General features: G+C 27.2%; 1 protein-coding gene and 2 long non-coding RNA genes across 5 annotated transcripts; 2 read left to right on the top strand and 1 right to left on the bottom strand.

Annotated features, from left to right (window-relative positions):
• The first annotated feature begins 1,401 nt into the window (after positions 1-1,401).
• Positions 1,402-2,554, top strand: LOC105138794 (uncharacterized). Its single transcript, XR_844849.1, has 2 exons — positions 1,402-2,041; positions 2,109-2,554. It is a non-coding gene; the product is annotated as an uncharacterized LOC105138794 (long non-coding RNA).
• Positions 2,324-5,870, bottom strand: LOC105138796 (probable serine/threonine-protein kinase abkC). 3 transcript variants are annotated; one of them, XM_011045015.1, is made up of 3 exons: positions 5,563-5,870; positions 4,957-5,059; positions 2,324-4,005 (listed from the first exon to the last, which is right to left on the bottom strand). In XM_011045015.1, the coding sequence occupies exons 2-3, from the start codon at positions 4,962-4,964 to the stop codon at positions 2,613-2,615; spliced, it is 1,401 nt and encodes a 466-aa protein (XP_011043317.1). In that variant the 5' UTR covers positions 4,965-5,059; positions 5,563-5,870; the 3' UTR covers positions 2,324-2,612. The 3 variants fall into 3 exon arrangements, with proteins under 3 accessions (XP_011043317.1, XP_011043315.1, XP_011043316.1); XM_011045013.1 differs by having other exon boundaries at positions 4,957-5,870; XM_011045014.1 differs by lacking the exon at positions 4,957-5,059.
• On the top strand, positions 4,004-5,231 carry LOC105138795 (uncharacterized). The gene is made up of 2 exons (XR_844850.1): positions 4,004-4,464; positions 4,721-5,231. It is a non-coding gene; the product is annotated as an uncharacterized LOC105138795 (long non-coding RNA).
• Positions 5,871-20,895: the final 15,025 nt, after the last annotated feature.

Below are 20,895 nucleotides of genomic sequence, written 5' to 3'. Positions count from 1 at the left end.
TTGGGTCAAAATGGTTTTTTCATATCTTTTTATAAGTTTTGAACTCTGTAAAATAACTAATTTATCTTTAAAACCTAAAAATTATAGAACTTATGTTTAAGGGGTTTTTTATCTTCACTTTTTAAAGCAAAGTAAAATAATTGAATTACTTTTATAAGTAAAAAAAAAAAACCTTGTTTCCAAGGTTTATTTGTATTTTTCCTTTTGATTTTTTTTATTATAAACAATTTCAGTTCAGAATAATTTGATATTTTAACAAATATAAAATATTTAATAATAATAATAATAGTCGTTTCCTCTAGCCTTCAAGTGGTATCTTTCCCGACAACATTATCTTAGCGACATTAGAGATAGCGCACCAAGATCTTTCAAGCGGCGTGTCGCATACCAGAGGGATGATTGTCAATGTGGCTTTAAAGACTATTTTTCTTCTCTCTCCTCTTTCTTGCCCTCGGGTTTTATTTCAGTCTTTTCAAAAATTAAATATATCATATTAATTTATATATGTTAATTTTAATCTTAATTATTTTAATTATTATTTATTTTACTTTTAATGTATTTGTAATTGATTTAGTTTTTTAATTTTCTCAATTATTATTTAATTTTATTTTTTATATCTAATTTAATTCTTATTTTTTATCATTTTTCATGATTTTTTTAAATTTTATCTTATTATTTCATTTAATTTCATTTGTATATTAGATTTTATTATTATTTTTATGATTGCTATTTATTTTATTTTGTAATATTTTGATTCTTAAAAGTTTGTTTTGTTATTTTTTCATGTTTACCTCCTATAGAATAATCTGGTTTCTTAATTTAGATTATAAATTTTAAAAATTAGCTTAATTTAATTTTGATTTTGTTTTAAGTTTTTTTAAAATTAACTTCTTTTAATTTTATCATTTCATATTAGATTATTGAGTCTTAACTTCATGATTATTTTTGCTTTTTTAATATATAAAATTATTGCATTCTCACAACTTGAATTATGAATTAATCGAGTTAACTCGAATTAATTTTAGTATTTTTTTTTACATTTCTTATTAATTTTTTTAGTTTTTTCTTTCATCATTTAATTTGTAAATATCATTTAATTTGTGAATAGATCAAGAACTTAACATACCAACTCAAGCTAGGTTTTTTTTGTTTTTTTATTAAAATTAATTATTTTTTTCAGTTCATCTTAAATTTTAAAATATTTTTATTTTCCTTTTTATACTGTTTATAAAATTATCATATTCTTATTCATTTTTTTATTATCAAATAAAATAATTAGAACATTTTAAAATTATATAAAATACATATTTTCATAATATCAATGGGCGTTTATATTTTCACGATTAATTTTTTTTTTTTCAGTTGAGCATTGACTTTTCTTATATTCTTTTTATTAAATTAATAACACGTCCTCCGTGTCCTAGATTTTTCTTCCTCCTTTAAAGACACTGCCATACCTAAATAGGAAAGCCATCACCTATATATTAAACTTTCCTCCATACAGGGAAGTTAATGGTCCCTGCAGACACAGACCACGGGGGTACATTGGGGCATCTTGAAACTCCGGCGAACCTTTTAAAATAATCCAGCTGAGCCATTAAATAACAAGATTAGCTGCAGTGGCATGAAATCTTTGAAAGAAAAGAGAGAAGGATAAGAAGCAGGGAGATTGAAAACGAAAAATGTGCTCACATTGCATTGCAGTATTTAAGAACATTAAAGCTGCTCAAAGTGAAACTACTAGTGAATCTTCATCTGCTACTGTTGGGGGGCATCTCAATAAATCCGAATTTCATCTATCACTAGTCACACGTTCACTCGTATCCTGAGGTTGGAAATTCAATAAAAGTCATAGGAACCATCATGAAGCAAACACTGCGAATCAGGCATAGATGGGAACGAGAAGGTAACCTGACAATATGATTTGATGATTATATACTTCAATTTGTGCTATTAATTGAATGCTCAGCCAATTACTGTTTATAATATCACTATGATTGAATGAGCAGGCAACAATGAATTACAATATGGAAATCAACCAGTTCGATGCCACCGGAAAATCTACAAATCCCATAAATTGCCTTTTAGCCAAGATCAAGAGAAGGTAGGTTCTCTGAGAAACAGAAATGATAGCTAACATGTGAATCAACTGAGCTCTTTCGAGCTTCCCACCCATCAGTGAATATGCAGCTTAAAAATAAAAATTGATGTTCTAAGCTTTGAGCTCGCAAAGTCCACAATCTATGTTTTGTTTCTTTCTAACATTACATATTGTACACCTGTTACAAAAGTACTTGCTGTAGTTTATGTTTAGTCATCTAGAAATTCAAATTAACTTCTTGCTATGTATAACTTGTCTCCTGTCATGCCAACATTCACCATCAAAATATCATGTTGGCTACAAGTTTAAAAACCAGCTCAAGTAGCATGTCCATTGCATACAAACGAAAGAAATAATTGAATAGCAAATAATTGTTTGAGATATCTGCCCGTGAATTTACTTCTTTTTTGTTTTAGTTCCTCAACAGGGAAGGGATAAAAGGCTAAATTTACACCTGAAACAATAAACACCCCATTTTCTAACTGAAAAATACTTAACAATCCTTGACTCATCATTGGGAACTTAGAGACAACACAAACACACACAAATAAAGTGTGTAAAAATTTACCAAAAGCATTTTGAGAAGTGCATGAGTCCCGATGTGCGCAAGTGCAGTTTTAATCCAATTATGTCCTTCAAGGTCATCGACATAATGCGAGACACTTTCTCCTTGCTCATAAGATTCCACTAAAACAGCAGGATGCACAAGTGGATAGACAGGCTTCGGAAAAGAAACATCCTTCCACCTTCGGAAGTTATATATAAAGCGGCTTAAATGTGCAGCTTCCCTTGCAAGGTCAACTTGGGACATCATGAAAACAGCGAACTGTTGCACACTCTCATCAAGTCTCAACCAATTCAAAGCTGGAAGAAATGTTGATATCTTTGCAACCAAGTTTATTATCATAAAGTCTCTTCTAATTGATTCACCAACACCAGGATGTCTAACCTTTACAGCAACCACTGTAGGCTTTGTCAGTTTTTTTCCAGGGTAGTGACATTTCAAAAAGGCCCGATGCACTTGAGCAATACTTCCAGATGCTACAGGAACCTCTTCAAAACCCTCAAAAATTTCAGAAAGTTTGCGACCAAATGCTCTTTCAATAGTTTTCTTCGTGTACCCAAAACTATGTTCAGGAGCTTTAGAATGTAGCTCTGAAAGCTTGGTGCATAAGTCTCTAGGAAATAGATCCGGTCGGGTAGCTGCCCATTGACCCCATTTTATAAATGCTGGACCTGCTTTCTCCAGTGTCCGATGAACAACATGAAGCCACATTTTCCTAAACTCTGGCCCACAAGAATCAGCAAATGGAGCCATCAACAAGCTGGGTGAGAACAAAATTGCTAAATATATAGCTCTCACTAACAACACAAATGCTTCTACAATAGCATGTACTAAAGACGTCACATAAGCATGCCCATCTTGTGCACGCATATACAAAGAACCGGGATAATAATCCGGTTCCACCAATGTTCTTTGTGCCCATGCCACCTGCCCACATGTCAACACTAAAGCACTTGGGATCACCAACTGAGACCGCGTCAAAGCCAAGCTAACTGCTTGAGCTATCCTACTTATCCGAGGAAAACTCCGGCCACTAGCAGAACCTTTCCTAAATAGCCTTTTCCAGACAAGCTGGGCATTGTGTGTCACCGCATCACTCGTAAATGAATAATTCCTTGTAAAATACCTACGGCCAAACTGCTCTTTAATATTGCACAATGCAAATGACGAATACCCTCTACTTGGAAAGCTATACTGCGAGTAATTTCTAAATTGCGGCAAATGCAAGCAAACTGAAACTACTGTCCCATACTCTTTTACTTCCAATAATTGATCATTACTTTTCTGTTTACCAAAAATCAACACCCTAACTTTTTTAATATTTCCAGTTGTCAAAAACCTGAAATACCAAAATTACATGATCGCATCAAATATTTCAGAAAATGTTTAGAATTTCAAAAATGAACCCAAAAATACATATACTGGTGAACAACATTATAAGCTCAAAAAAAAATCCCTTTTCCATGTATTTATAACAATAAGAAACACAAACAAAATGCCATATATCAAGCAAACAGTCATAGCTAAAGTTCAACAAGAGCGAGGATTAAATTCAAAAGACAACACCTTTCTTTTGTTTTTGGCTTTAATACAAGGGAAACACAATTGGGTCTCAGTTCTTACACTTAACCATTAAAATTGCATATGAAGTCAAGACCTTTGGCTTTGGATTTGTAAATCCAATGCAATCTCGTCTCTAGAAACCCACACTGAGAAACAATTAAAGTCCATCCATTGTACATGATGACTGGCCAAATTTAACTCTTATGCATGTGGACAATTGTCTAAATTAAACTCCATCAAGCACTGAAAACAATCTAAAACTGATCACTAAATTTGTTTGAGACACATCCTAGCACGCAATATTTGAAGTACGATTCTACATGGACTCTTCCTCTTTCACGTGCAATTGGTCTTATCTACAAAAAATTACAATAGATGCGTTCAAAATTGAAATGCTCCAAGACCAAGATGAAATGTCACTATGAGCTAGATTTGGCAATGAAGAAGATAACCTCTGCCCCAAACATCATCTACTTGTGTATGTGAGCTACTAGCTACTTGTTACTATGTTTTTGGCTATGGATTCTCAGGGTGAGTCTCGGAAGGACACTACTTCTGGTTCATCAAAGAAAATGCAAAAAACAGATGGGATTTTCTGGTATACCAAGCAGACAGCAAAAATTCAATCCAGGTTTCACGTAATTACTTGAATACAATAAATTATGTATTGAAATCTATACATCAGCATTGATGCTTGAGTTCTTATTCTTTACATACTGAATTTTACCTGAACATGAAGACTTCTGCAACAGGAACAGAATTAAGGTTAGGTATTGTGATGGATCATCATTCACGGGCAATGTGGAGGACTTGTGACATGGTTTTTAACCCTGGATTGGGAAGGTTTAATCCAATCAGTCCTGGTTATATATAATCTTTTAATAATTCATCTAGGGATCAGCAAAGAAAACTTTCCAACGCCAATATCTAAATCTTTTTCTTTTTCTTTTTCTTTTCCTCAGCTGGTCTGATCGTGTAAGGAAAGAGGCATAAAAGGTGAGGGCCGCAGGAGAAGAGCGAAACAGAGAACGGCAGAACTGCTTCTTATGAATGCTTGGCTGAAAGCTTATACTTCTAAAACCTATCTATACTGTAGAATACACTCACTAGCTCCTACCCTAACCCTTTAATTATTATTTTTTGCATTATAAATATAAACGACATTTTTAAAAAATATAATTTTTTCCTATAATTTCTAGCCCTAGATAAGGAATTATGAATTCAATTACAGAATTTAAATGCGTGACTAGCCAAAATTAATAGCTCAAATTTAAGAAAACAAACAAAATATAAAACCGAATTAACTCAGAGAGAGGAGGATGATTCCATGAACCTGAACATGGCGATCAGAACCAAGAGGATTAACTGATGAAGCTAAAGTGCGCAGGCGGTGGAAAATGGCTGCTCTGTTGATTGTTGTCGTTGATGCATGCATTTTCTCATGGATTTCTCTCCCTAGGGGGGGCTTTCTAACGGTGCATTTTTTGTATTACTCGCTGACCTTGGTAAAACGCATTGTTTTATGGGATTTTGGAGGCGGAGTCGGAGTCGGGGCGGAGGCGGGGAAAAGGTTGGATTGAGGGTGGCCAACGGCGCAAGAACGAGGGATAAAAGAGAGGAGCTGGGACTGTAATTTTGGAAACTTCCACCCTCGGGATTATGAATGGGCCGTGCTTCGTGGTCTTCGTGGGCTTTACGCTATCTGTTATCTTGGGTCCACGGGTTTAAGATTCATTTTCCCAAATGTTTGTTTCTGAAATATTCCAAAAAAATTACTAATTGTTTGCTTTTGGTTAGTATTGGATGCCTCAAAAGATAGACATACGAGAGATAGAAATATATATATATATACAAAAAAAATTATTACAATATATATATACATATATATATATATTACAATAAGATTTCGTTTTTTAATATATGAATAATTTTACAAAAACATTATTCATATATTAAAAAAACAAAACAAATTGCTTTTTATAACAAATTTTGTCAATTGTCTATCCTCTTCTTGAAAATATACAAAACTTCCCGTAGAGCATCTTAATCAAAAGTTCATTAACACAATAAAAAATCATTTATTAATTTATTATTATGTAACAAATAAAGGAATTAACAAATTATAAAAATCTATATAAATCACTCTTCCAGCCTATAGTTTATTAACATGATAAAAAATCATTTACTAATTTATTCTTATGTGCCAAGGAATGGAATTGACAAATAATACATATATTTTATGAATAATATATGCAAGTTGTTTCTTTTTGTGATCAAGATTTGAATTACATGAGTCAAGGAGTAGAATAGGTAGTTAAATGATATAATATTGCACTCATGGTGTGTTTTTTTTACTCTCAAAGGCACCATTTGGATTCAATTAATATGTTTTTGGATAAAAAGTTTTTGGTATCATGGTATATGATATTTTTAAAAATATGTTTTAATTAAAAATAAATTAAAATATTATTGTTTTAGATTTTTTTTTTTTGTTTTAATATGAGTACATCAATAACATTCAAAAACACCAAAAAATAATTAATTTAATATTTTTTAAATAAAAATCACTTTAAAAATCAGATTATAAACACTCATGATGTATTTTTTGTGCTCTAGAAAAAACGTTTTTATTGTGGTATTAAAATAAAAAATTGAAGACAGATATTAAATAAACCTGTTATAATATTTTAATATTATTGATTTAAATTATATTAGAAAATAATTGTAAATTTTAAATGAATAGTTTAACAATTTAAATTTGAAGTTGGATAATTCACTATGTCAAAATAGATTTTGAAATTTTTAAATCATAATCATAAAACCATCCAAGAAAAACAATTGACTTTCTCACTAGAAAATAAATTAATGATTGACATTCTATACTAATTATATGTATTGTAACACCTTTATTTTTTAAACATAAAATTACATTATAAGTGATTGAAAATCCAGGAATTTTATACACACACAAAATACCATATTTTAATTCTCGTATTATAAAATACTTTACCGAGAATTCAACATAATGTTTTTATACTTGAACGATACCATACCAGGTTATCGACATAAACTTATATATTTTCAATCAACTTAATCATTTATATATCTTTTCTTAAATTATTCTTTAATTTCCTAGTTTCTTTTACAATTTCCTCTAATAGTATTAATATCTTAATCGTGTTAGCGCTGCTATCTTTTTTTATAAATATTGATTAAAATATTTGATAGACTTATACCCAAACATTACTCTATATATAATAGTTATTTGATTTAACATTTTGACTATCAATTATAATGATGTCCTTAATGTCATATTGGTCAATTAGTCAATTTAAATATCTCAATCATCAATCTCATTGATATCACTAATTTCAAACAAGCTAGCTAATCAAATTAATCTTTTATTGGTGTATACAATTCAATAAAAAAAAAACATCCCAGTTATATTTAACCCTTTCATTTTATTAACTAAAACCAATATTTTATTCACTATCACATAATCTTATTCCCATACATAACTATAAAATTTTGCCCCGCATTAACATCACTAACTCCTTTTAGGATAACTAGTCAATCTTCTCAATTTTTTAACAACACCCGTATATGCATATTTAAAGAATTTGCAATTAAGAAAATTTGATAGGTATAATAAGGTGCAGAGCACTTACTTAATGTTTCCAAGATTTCCTCTCTTTCAATCTATAATCTCACTCATGCAAACTCCTTTATAACGATAAGATTTCAATTCATTATCAACTCATTCATCCTTTCAATATTTCAATATTTTTACAAGACCTTACTGAACTCTAATTACTCTAAAATTTTAACCTAATATAGACCAATATGTTAGAAGACTCCATGTAAAATATTAGTATGATTTGATTGTCAAATCAAAAGTTATGATTAATAGTATAAAACTAATCAATATATAATTTTATACTAAAAATTTAAATTCCTTGTTTTATCCTCGATTGTATCAATTTTTCTACTAAATCCTTGAAATTATTTTTTTATTTCAATATATATATATATATATATATATATATTATCATTTATTTTATTTATAGACTTATTTTTGATTTCATGGTAAGTTACCAATTTTTACCGGAGTTTACACTAACACCTTTTCATGTGGTTCTTTCTTAACTTTTATTTCTTATTTTTATTACAAGTTTTTAGAATTATTTTCTCATTTTCAAAACATCTTAATTTTAAATTTTTCAAACTCTTTTATCCATTGGAACTTATTATCATTTTCAAAATGTTATGAATTTTAAACACAAATTCATAATTTTTATTTCATTGTTAACAACACCTTTAAATTTATTTATGGAGGTAATTCGCTTCATTACATATTATATTTATTTATTTATTATTTTATTTTTTAACAATATTATTATTTATTAATATCTGATTACTTTTAATCCCGTATAAATACGAGGATTTACAACCATTTCATCACTATGGAAATTTTTTAATATTTCACCAACACTGTAAAACTCTAATCAGGGACTTATAATCGGAAAGCTTATCTCCTTTTCATTTTTATTGTCAAAAGTAAATATTTAATAATTAAAAATATCATCTCAATTACTTGCTTATATTTTTATATTATTTTATTATTATTCAATTAATACAATAAAATTTCCCGGTGGATTTTGCAAGCACAGTGAAATTTAGATTTACACGCACCACTTAAAGTAAATCCAGATATAGTTAGGAAACTATAGATTAGATCTGATAAGATAAAAAAAAAAAAAGATTTACCGTATTATTGAAGTCAGTGCATTTCTCAAAAGGGCTTGGCTTTTGCAGCATAAAATTTAACGCTTGTTATACAGTAAAGGGTCGTTTGCTTGTCGGGAATAAAATAAAAAAAAAAAAACAAGAAGCTTGGACTAGAAATTGAGGAATGGGAGTAAAAATTAAAGGATCATAATGACAATTTAATTTTAATATTATATTTGCAATAATAATAAAAATGAAATGAAATTTAATTTTTTTAATGCATTTTTTTTAAATAAAAATAAATAATGATTTTATCAACTGTTATGGTAATAAAATTAATAAATGTGGTATTAATGGTTTTGATAAAGGAAGGTGATTTTTATGATGTTAATAGAGGAAGAGTAGATGATGGTGGTGATAATAATAATAATAATAATAATAATAATAATAATATATTTTTAAAAAATTAATGTCGTTATCATGGGAGATGAGATTCAAAGATAAGGAAGGCAAAGAAAATTCCAAGAAAAGTGAGGGGCAAAAATCTAAAAAGAAGAGGGCAGATTTGAAATGGTAAAATTTAAGAGGACTCAAACAAATATCTTAAGCATTTAAGGAGGGCAATTGAGAGAGGGTAGATTTGAACTGGTCATATTAGGAAGGACTCAAATGAATACTTTAAAAACTAAATTCGGGTTTTTTTAGCAATTCTTGGAATTGATTACCAGGTCTGGTTATTAAGTTTAAAGGGGTATATATAAAATTATTTTTATTATCATATAATATGAATATGAAAATATTATTATCATTGTGCACTCTTTTTTCAGCAATTAAATCAGTTTAAATTTTTAGTTAGGCATTCGGTAAATGTCCACAAACTAATTTAAGAATATATTTGACTGTTAAAAAAGAAATAAGAGGATATAACCAAACTAAACTGAAATTTTTTATATATAAAAAAGAAATTGTTGTATTTTTATAAAAAAATAATGAAATTGAAATATTTTAAAAAAATTAAAATTAATTCAAACCGATTAATTTCAATTCGGTTTAGTTTTTCAGAATAAAAATTGGTTGAAACCGGCTTGGCTCGATTTTTCCGAATTGACTCAATTTTTTCAGTTTTGGCTCAGCTTTTTCAATTTAGCTCAGTTTTTTGGTTTGACTCAGTTTTTTTTATTTGGGTTTGGTTCAGTTTGATTTTTTGATATCAGGCTTATAAAACTAAAACCATACTAATTAGTTTTTTTTAAATTTTAATCAGTTTTTTTATGATTCGGTTTTTTCAATTATTTTTTTAATTTTCTCAGTTCAATAGATTTTTTTTATTTTTTTTGTTCCTTAAGATATATAAAAATAAAATTAGAATAATTAATCAATAAAAATAACAAGAAGTTACTAAAACAGTCCTGTATCAGGTATAGGTATCTAGCACTTACTACATATTGATGTTTTACTTTGAAGTTGTAATATAAGATTAAAACGAATTTTTGCATAAATTCGTTTTGATTCTTGGAAATTATTGACAATTTATTTTAGTTTTAATTATTTGTTTTTATGAAGAATTAGTCCTTATTGGAATTTTTTGGTCATCTAATTTTATAAAATATACAATTTAGTCCTTATATCTAAAAAGTTCTTGTTTACCAAATCAAGAAAATAAATAATTGAAAAATAGATATTGAAAAATATTATAAATTGAGAAATGATGATGTTTTATATATGGTATTGAACCTATTTGTTTCACCTGCTTGAAGTTTTTTTCATGAAATTATTATTTATTTTCTTACAAATCACTATTAAAAAAATCAATTTTATTCTTAAATTTTTTCTTTCATAACCGCGGTTATTTGAGCTAGAACTAGCATCTAATTGCATGTTTTGTTTTAAGGGAGGGTTGAATTGAAAAACAACAAATTCAATTGAAAAACATAGATATACAAGTGGCGCTTTTAAATTTATTTATGATATATATTTTAGTCCCTTAGCTTTTTTTTTTATAAGGTGATTGGCCCCATTAATTTTTTAAAAATATATTTTGTTATCAAAATTTATTTTTTTTATTTTTTAGTTTTTTTCATGGGAGTAGAGAGAAGAGTCATCAAATTTCAATAAAGAAAGAAAAAACTCTTTATTGGTAACAATTCTAACCACCCAGCAGGTTCAAATTGATGTCAACAGGTTCTATTAGGTAAAAAGAATTTTATGGTGGTTGTTTTAAGTCTTAATATAGCCTAAAAATTGATTTTATATGCATGTTAATTTATATTACAAAATAATTTTAATAAACAAATTCTTTAAACACAACCATGTAAATAATTCATGTTGGGCTATTAAATATCTTGATTTATATTTATGTATTGATTTTTTATAATTTCGGCTGTGTTTGTTTGTAAAAAAGTTATTTTTTTTAAAGTGAATTTCGAGGAAAGTGAATTTCGGGAAAGTGAATTATTTTTTGATGTTTGGTAGTATTATGAAAAATAAACTGGAAAATATTTTTCAATGTTTAGTTATGTTACGGAAAATGAACTGGAAAATAACTTATTAATGTTTTATTTTTCTCAATTTTATTAAAATAATGAGGAACAAATCTTACAAATTAAAAGGTTGAATGAGAATGAAATTGAAAAAAAATATAATTTCATAAATTATCTCAAACAAAATAAATATTAATCAAAATAATAGAGATCAAATCTAAAAAAAAAATGAAAGATGAAGAAATTAAAATAATAATAATCAACATTTTATAAATTATTTCAAATAAAATAAATAACAATGAAAAGAATGAGGACCAAATTTGATAGATAAAAAATTTCAATAAAAAAATATGAAAAAAAGCAAATAACAATTATAAAAATGAGTACCAAAGTTAATATAAAAATTAAATTTTAAAAAATAAAATTAAATATTAAATATTCAAAACAAAATATATATAACAATTAAAAGTTTAAAGACTAAATTTGATATAATTAGCAAATAATATGACACGTTTAAATTTTTCACAATTTCCATAAAGTGTTTTCGGCTCAAATTTTTTAAGAAAATACTTTCCTGGAAATCAAGCCAAATTTTTCTTTGATTGGAAAGTGTTTTCTATTAACTAATTTTTTTAATGGCAAACAAACACAGAAAATTTTAAAAAGTGATTTTCTGGAAAGTGAATTCCAGAAAACAAACATTGCCTTTTATTTTATTTATCATTAATTTTTTTATTAAATTATCTTAATTTTATAATCTCAATATGCAAGATAGACATATAATTTTGATATATTTTATATTCAAATCATGAATTTTGTGTTATAACTAAACTTTATTTATAATAATATTTTTTATTTTTTTATTTTTTATTATACTATTAAAATTTAAATCGTGAATTTTTGTTACGTCTTTAGAAACATGATGGTTTCCTTTCTTTCTAGTTAAAAGAAGAAAATGACACCACGGGCCACCAATATAGTGTCTATTATATATATATATATATATATATAAATACATACACACACGCCACACCACGTATGGAAGCCATGGGCCAAGTTTGACAAGGAGATCCTGCGCAGCTTTTCTAGCCGTCTAGGCATGCAGCTAACAGAAGATCGATGTAGCAGCAGATTTATCATAGGTTGGACAATATGGACATTACATAGCGAACCACGAAAATGTTACCTTCCATAAATAGTATTCTTACTACTGGCTATGACATAATGGACAGGTATGCCTTGACGTCAATACATGTTAATCACAAACCTGATTTAATGCCATTTATTTCCTTTAATTTACTTTGACTCGGATTTTCACTGCGGGGTTGGGATCAAGAAATTGTCATTTAAGGTTTTTAGAAGTTCCGGGGTGACTGGTTTTATATAAAATTCTACAGTAAAAGATTGGTTGTGGATAATAAAATTATTAGCATCTTGAGTATATTTTACTTAAAATAAATTATATTATATGATTTAGATATGGTTTAAAGGTATTGATAAATTCATAATCAATAGTATGTCCATAACTTAGAATTAAGATTTATTTTTACAAATAAAACTAAAATTTTGAATTTATTATTGGTTTGTATATCTAAATAAATTTTTGTGAAAAGAAACTATATAGGTATCATGACAGGATTCACCTATTCTGGAAAGTGAGAGTTTTTCACAGCTCGTATGTTATGGTGAAAATACTCTCCATTAAAATTAATGAATACTCAAAATAATTTTAAAAGTTTTCAAGTTAATTTTTGAAATTTAAAAGCCATAAGAATAAACAAATAAAGTTTTGTTGCCTAGCATGAGACCTGTGTCCACATGGTCTTAGAATGATGTTAAGCTCAAGGATGATGTACCTGGCAGCTTATCGGAGCCACGTTTGTTTAGGTTTGATGCATAGCTGAACCTAAGAACATTGAGTATAGTAGATCATTAGACTCATATCTGTTTAGACCTAGCACGTAGTTGAACAAAAAAATATTGGGTCTGGTAGATCGCCAAACTCATGTCTATTTGTGCTCAGCATGTAACTTAATTTAAGGATGTTAAGTCCGACCTATTTGTGCTCAGCATTTAACTTAATTTAAGGATGTTAAGTCCGACAACTTGTCAAATCCACTCCAATTTGGGCTCAGTGTCTGACTAATTTCAAGGATGTTAGATTTGACAGCTTATCAAACTATATCATTTTGAGCTAACATTGGCTAATCTCAAAGATATGGTGTGCTATTCTGAAATTATAAAGTTATAAAATCTCAAACATTTCTTTACGATTATCAAGTATTGAATAATATGTCAAAGATTATGAATTTAAAAAAAAAATTCGATAAAATTTCCTCTATTTTTTGTGGTAATAAGTTATCGACAACATTTCTATTATATGTCATTACAACTTCCATCTTGATCCAATCATCATGGATCACATCCCGTTCATCGATCAATCTCTCAGTACTTTTATTTACCAATATATTCAAGTCTCGATCAATCTCTCAATACTTTTATTTACCAATATATTCAAGTCTTATAATATCAATTAATAAGTCAATATAAAAGAATTACTAAAACAAATTGAAAAATAAATAATTCCATCACTAAAAAATAATAAATGTTGACTAACTACATATATGCATTTAGACTAAATGAATACAATATTAAGATTAAGAGTCATATTGACTTAAAACATCTAATGTATTCTATTATTTTATATTAAAAACTTATCTTATCTGATGGTCCAATAACGTAAAACTTGTCAAATTATGATTTTTTATTAAATTTCTAAATTTCTTCAAAAATTCTAAAATTTTAACCTTGGTTAAGGTATCATATTAGAAAACTTCATGCAAATTTTTTAAAATTTTCTAATAACCCAATCGAGAGTTATGAATTTTATTTTATATATATTTAGGTAATTTATTATCTTTCACCCAGAGAGTTTACATATTAGGTCTTAAAACTTGCTAGCCTCATGTCAATTTAGGCTTAACGCATGCATGAACCTAAAGATATTGGGTTTGACAAGTTGCCAGATTCATATATATTTATGTTTAGTGTGTAGATAAACTCAAGAATATTGAGTTTGATACTTTATTGAACTTATATATACTTGAGTTTAACGTATAGCTAAATCCAAGAAATTAAATTTGAAAGCAAGCCAGATCCTTATCATAAGTGCTTGATATTGTACAAAGTTTAGATATATTAAATTATTACCTTATTCTTTGACTCTTTTAAATATAAACTTAGACTAAAATATAAATTTGAAAAAAATATATTGATACAATAATTTTTAGTTAGTCTGCACTTTTTAGTTAGTCCGACTAGCTATATTCCTAGTCAATAAACACAAAATATTGTATGTTCATTAGGATTTGAAGTATTTTCAAAAGTTTGAAATAATGAATTGGATGTTGAATTTGTCGTTAATATTAACACTATAGTTTGAACATTATTTCTTTGAAATTATGGTGTATAATATTTTTTTAAAAATATATATTTTTATTTTTTTAACATTAATACATCATAAAAAAATACTAACAAAAATAGTTTTTGAAATTAACCATGTATTATTAAAGTTGGGACTCAATCTGAATTAATTCTAAAATCTCTTATTTTCTAAGACATTTATATAAACAACAAGCGGCAACCTTAAATGCCACAATGCCATGTTACAATATTGCCAATTACTGTAAAAGTTTAAATGATGAGTGAGCAATTTATCTTTTGGTGTAGATCAAATCTCATATTTAATTGAATTAATAATGATTAATGAAAATTGACTATGATCACTGTAATTTTTTTGATGTTTGAATTTGAGTGTCGTCGGACTTTCATCACCATGCGTATTGCTTTTGTAAGAAGCAAATTAGTCAATTAATTCATGCTGGCAATGGAACTTTGACTTTGGTTGATGCTGAGACCGCACTTTAGGTGGTTGTGTAATAACTAGTCAAAGCAACCATCATTAATTCAAGGAAACAAAAATAATTGAACTCCTTGCCTCCTCTCATCCCACTGTCTCTGCAAAACAAAAATAGAAGGCCAGAGCCCGCAATTTCTCACCTCAAAGTCGATTTATCGAGAGGCCCCTTTTTCCCGCACGGTGCCCCTTTTTTCTTGAGTGAAAGCTGCTGCGGCTGTCGTCCTCAGAGCAAGAAAACAAGAGAAACAAAGCAAGCAATGGAAAGATAAAGCCAGGGGCATAGACAGAAGAACACTTCAAAGAGTTTACTTTATTCAAACCATCGAGGAGGCTTTTTCTTTGGACGGTGGATCAAGAAAGTGAAATCTGTCATTCCTGAGGTCGGCTCATTGTCAATTCTGCACAAGCTTTATTCTGCAACATGTTACTGTAAGCACGTTTTTTTTTTTAATTTTAAAAATGTTTTAAAAATAATTTAAACTTTTTTACTTTAAATTTATTTTTTTAATATTTTTAAATTATTTTAATGTGCTGATATCAAAAATAATTTTTTAAAATAAAAAATAATATTTTAATAAAAAATATTTTAAAAATCAATTATAACCACGTTTCCAATCAAGTTTTTAATTGAGATATAATTTAAATATTAGTGTGTAATGGATTTGGATATTTTTCGTTTTCAATCAAGTTTTTAATTGAGATATAATTTAAATATTAGTGTGTAATGGATTTGGATATTTTTCGTTTCCAATCAAGTTTTTAATTGAGATATAATTTAAATATTAGTGTGTAATGGATTTGGATATTTTTCGTTTTCAATCAAGTTTTTAATTGAGATATAATTTAAATATTAGTGTGTAATGGATTTGGATATTTTTCCTTTGCAGTAGCAAAAACTTTTGGTAAATATAAAAAAAAATATTCAAAAAACAGCATAATTTTAATAAAGATATAATTAAAAATAATGATTTTGACTAAAAAGATCAAACCGTAAACTATCCCTACCTCTAACCCTAAATTAATAGTTAAAACAAGTTCTAAATAGTACCACACTCTAAATTATAAAAAATAAAATTCATAAACACAGACACTGATTGTTAATTTTAAAAATAAATAATAATCAATAATCTTAAAAATAAACCCTAAATAAATATAATAAATTTTTTTTAATTTTTGATTTTTGATTTTTTAATATTATTATTTGGTGTGAAGTTTTAATTGAATTTTATTTTTAATATCAAGTTAATAATACACCTTAAGCAAACCAGAGGATAAATAAAAAAAAACAAAAAAAACCGAAAGATTTTGTTGTATTAGGCTGGGTTTCCAGAAATTTTTGTCAAACTTAGCTAATTAAAAGAAAAAAAACCACGAATTTCATATTTTTCAGAAGAAAAAGAATTTAGTGTCGACTCCACGTGTACACGTGGAACCCTGACGTGGGGCTTGGGGTGTTGAATGGGGGCAGGAAAAGGGAAGCAGAGACAGCCCTTGAGGAGAAACCAAGCAAGACATGCTAAGCTGAAGTGTTTGCCCACTTGAAGAAACTATTCGTAGGTTCCTCATTATCACATGTGGTTGTAAATTGCCTTTTTGGACGGGCATCTTTGACAAAAAGCTTGACCAGGATATGTACACGTCGCCCATGAAATTAATTAGGCACGTGGATAAAACTTGGTTTGTTTTTGTGTTGTAATAATTTTTTTTAAAAAAACATTTTTTTATTGTTTTATAAAATTAATATTTTTTAATAATTTTAGATTATTTTAATATGCTAATATCAAAAATAAATATTAATGTAGTGATATAAAAATAAATTACTTGTGATTATTGCCTAACGATACCGTGATTCAATGAAATCTGTTATTTCTGAGTAACATACCGAGTTTTATACCAACTTGCAAGTAAAAGCAATATTATTAGGTATCTATGTATCTATCAGTCGGAGTTGAATTATTAAGCTTCTGATTAGGATTAGGGGTGGATTAAAATTTATTTTTTTAAAAATAATTTTATATTATTTTATGTGTTAATATTAAAAATAAATTTTTTTTTTTTAAAATATTTTTTATTGTTTTATAAAATTAATATTTTTTAATAATTTTAAATTATTTTAATATGCTAATATCAAAAATAAATATTAATGTAGTGATATAAAAATAAATTACTTGTGATTATTGTTTAATGATACCGTGATTCAATGAAATCTGTTATTTCTAAGTAACATACCGAGTTTTGTACCAACTTGCACGTAAAAGCAATATTATTAGATATCTATGTATCTATCATATCAGAGTTGAATTATTAAGCTTCTGATTAAGATTAGGGGTGGGTTAAAATTTATTTTTAAAAAAATAATTTTATGTTATTTTATGTGTTAATATTAAAAATAAATCTTAAAAAAATTAAAAAATATATTATTTTGCTACATTTATAAACTAAAAATACCTTAAAAAATAACCATTACCACACTTTGAAATACCTTATTGATTAATTTACAATTTATCTAATGATTCAACTCAACTATTTTTTAAACTAGAATGATTTATTTTTTAATAAAATATTAATTCCATCAAGTTTAGACTTAATTTAAATAAATTTCTAAAACTCAAATAGATTAAATAAGTATGATCATCTCAATTTTTTTTCTATTCAATTAAGAATTTAATTTAAATCAATAATATCTTTACCAAGTTAAGCTAGATTTAATAATTTATTTTAAGGAGTACTTTATCCTCCGGTGAGAAAATGAACATGAAACCCGTGTACTTTGCTAGCTTTTAATATAACAAATATGTGTGGCCCTCGAATTCTTGTTATTATAACAAATAAGGCATGTTTTATTTTATCTTCAAGGACTGATTTACCAAGTTAGGCTTTATCATTGGATATTTAAGGTGTTATCTCGAGAAATTTTTTATATTGATTCTAAATTCTTCTCTCATCCCATCTAGCAAATCACTACACAAATGAGATATATGATTTATTTTTCTTTTTTTGTTATTCATTTTAAAGCTATAAATTTATTTTATTTCTCTATCCTTTTAATTTTCTATGTTTAGTAATGCTAAATAAATACAATTTTAAATTTATATTTAAAAATATGATAATGATTGTTTTTTAAAATATTTTTTGCTTGATAATGTATTAAAATAATATATTTTTTATTTTTTAAAAATTATTTATGATATGAGTATATTAAAAGGATTTGAAAATATATAAAGTGAATAATTTAAAATAAAAAATAAAGAAATTATTTTTTAAAATTATTTTTCAAATAAAAAATAAACGGGCTCTAGTTTCCGTGCGAAACTTGTCTTAACATATTCTAACTATAGTGTTGATTAAGGTAACCATACCACGTCACTTTCATTCAGTAGCGCTATTGTCTACTTTCTCTCAATGATTAACTCGCCAAGTTAATTACCTATTAATCTCACTTGATCATGAAATAATCACCGAGGGTCGGTAAGCTAAGCTACTAGCCAATGTATCTAGAGTCTTGAGACCCCGTAATTATCACAAGGTCAACCACCAATCCCCTAATTAACCACCAAAATACGAAAATAAAACGGGACCCACTCTCTGGTAATAGATCCACGTGTCATCTAAAAAATCTAACTTCATTAAATAACATCTCTCAGGAGATAATTAATGATCGAAGAGGGTGGGGGGCTCCTAAAGAGACAAAAAACAGCACAAGAGCCCCGCCTTGATTTTCAATCAAACCAAACTGTGGTCCCTACCTTTCCATAAATCTTAAGTCACCGCTCAAATGTCGACACGTGCACGATTTTTTATGGTCAAAGTTTACCGTAATCCCCATGTAAATGACTCCTCCTTGATTGGACAGCTAATCTCACAGGTGGCTGGGACACTTGCAGGCCTTACATGCTCCGGCTGTCGTCGCCGGAATGGTTGCCGGTTTTCGACTTCTGTTGTCGGGTTCTTTGGAGCAACATCTCCCTTCCATATGATTGCTTGCTCCATAAAATTTGTGCCCTTTTAATTTTTTGAATAATTAATGTATTAATGAGAAATTTTTTATAACACAATTTGGTTTGCATTCATATATGAGTTAATATTAATATGGAAACAAGGTAGCTTTATTATCATTATTATTTGAGAAAAGCTTTCTTCAATTTGAATAGACATCTCTGAAATGATGTTTTTCTTTTCTCATCTGATAAGCTAAGTATTAAAAAAAATATATTTCCGTACAAGTCCCTTGTGGGAAACTTAAAAAACCCAAGTAATTGAAATTTATAGACATGTGATTAAAAAATTGCATTTATAATTGTAAAAATAAAACATAATACATGCACTTATTCACATAATTTTAGGGGCCATTATTCACATAATTTTAGGGGGCCATTGTTTCCATCAAATGATTTTGCTTAACCCTTTAATAAATCTAATTTTAATTTTATAATAATAATAAATTTTATATAAAAAAAATCATAACTTATTAACAAAAATATCATCGAGATGATATTATCACTCTAATTACTATTATTATTTATATTATTATTATTATTAATATTATTATCAAAATAAAAATAATAAATTGATAAAAAATATCATTATCAAAACCTCTACAATACTCATTCCGATCAAAAAATTGCCTCAATTACTCGTGTTTTTAAAATGAGTTTTTAAAATTAATTATAGATTCATCATCACTCTCTTCATGATCATCTAGTTTTTTTTTCTCCATCTCCCCCAATTGATATAATAATTTATCTGCTTGTTTTTATAACTTTATTATTACTGATTATAACTTTATTATCACTGATTAATGAATTAATTTTTAAATTTATCTTTATATATTTTTTATTGTTTTTTTCCTGACAAAGAATCATATTATTTTCTTCTACACAAGCTCTATTTATACTAGTTCAATATCTAAACTGACGAAGAAGAACATAAAATTCAAAAAATAAAAAATTCATAAATAAAATATTTTTTTAAACTAAATAAAAGTAATAATAGTTAATTAGATAAATAACTTTCCATAAGATTCGTTTTGCATCATTTCATCAATGACTTACAGTGGACTTCTCTGCCAACAAATAATTTTGTCAATATTTAAATTAACTTAAAGTCAGATAAATTGAACTTGAGTTTTATGTTTGTGTGTCTAGCTAGATTCTTACCCTTCCTCTTATAGTTAAATACTGGCCGTTTACGGAAAGCTCAAAGTTAATATAATATATGCACGGTCCAAGGAGAAACATTATTAAATATACTTTTTTTTTCCTAAATATTAAATTTAACTCTCAAGATCCTGCTAGCAGCATATATAAATATTATTCAAAGGTAGTGGCTGATAAGTAGTTGCACTTCTTTGTATATATAATCATCAATAGAAGTGTAAATTCTTGAAATGATAATGTGATTATAAATAAAATGGCATATCTTAATTAATATGATAAAATAATTGAATGACTATGATCAATAATGGAAACTCTTCTCGTTATATTAAGAATAAGAAAATAGGGGTACAACCTAGACGCTTATATTAAAAAAACATGGGCTA

The sequence above is a fragment of the Populus euphratica genome, unplaced genomic scaffold (genome assembly GCF_000495115.2).
Source record: "Populus euphratica unplaced genomic scaffold, PopEup_1.0 scaffold159.1, whole genome shotgun sequence".
Taxonomy (NCBI): Eukaryota; Viridiplantae; Streptophyta; class Magnoliopsida; order Malpighiales; family Salicaceae; genus Populus; species Populus euphratica.
This window is presented reverse-complemented; position numbering and strand designations above follow the sequence as displayed.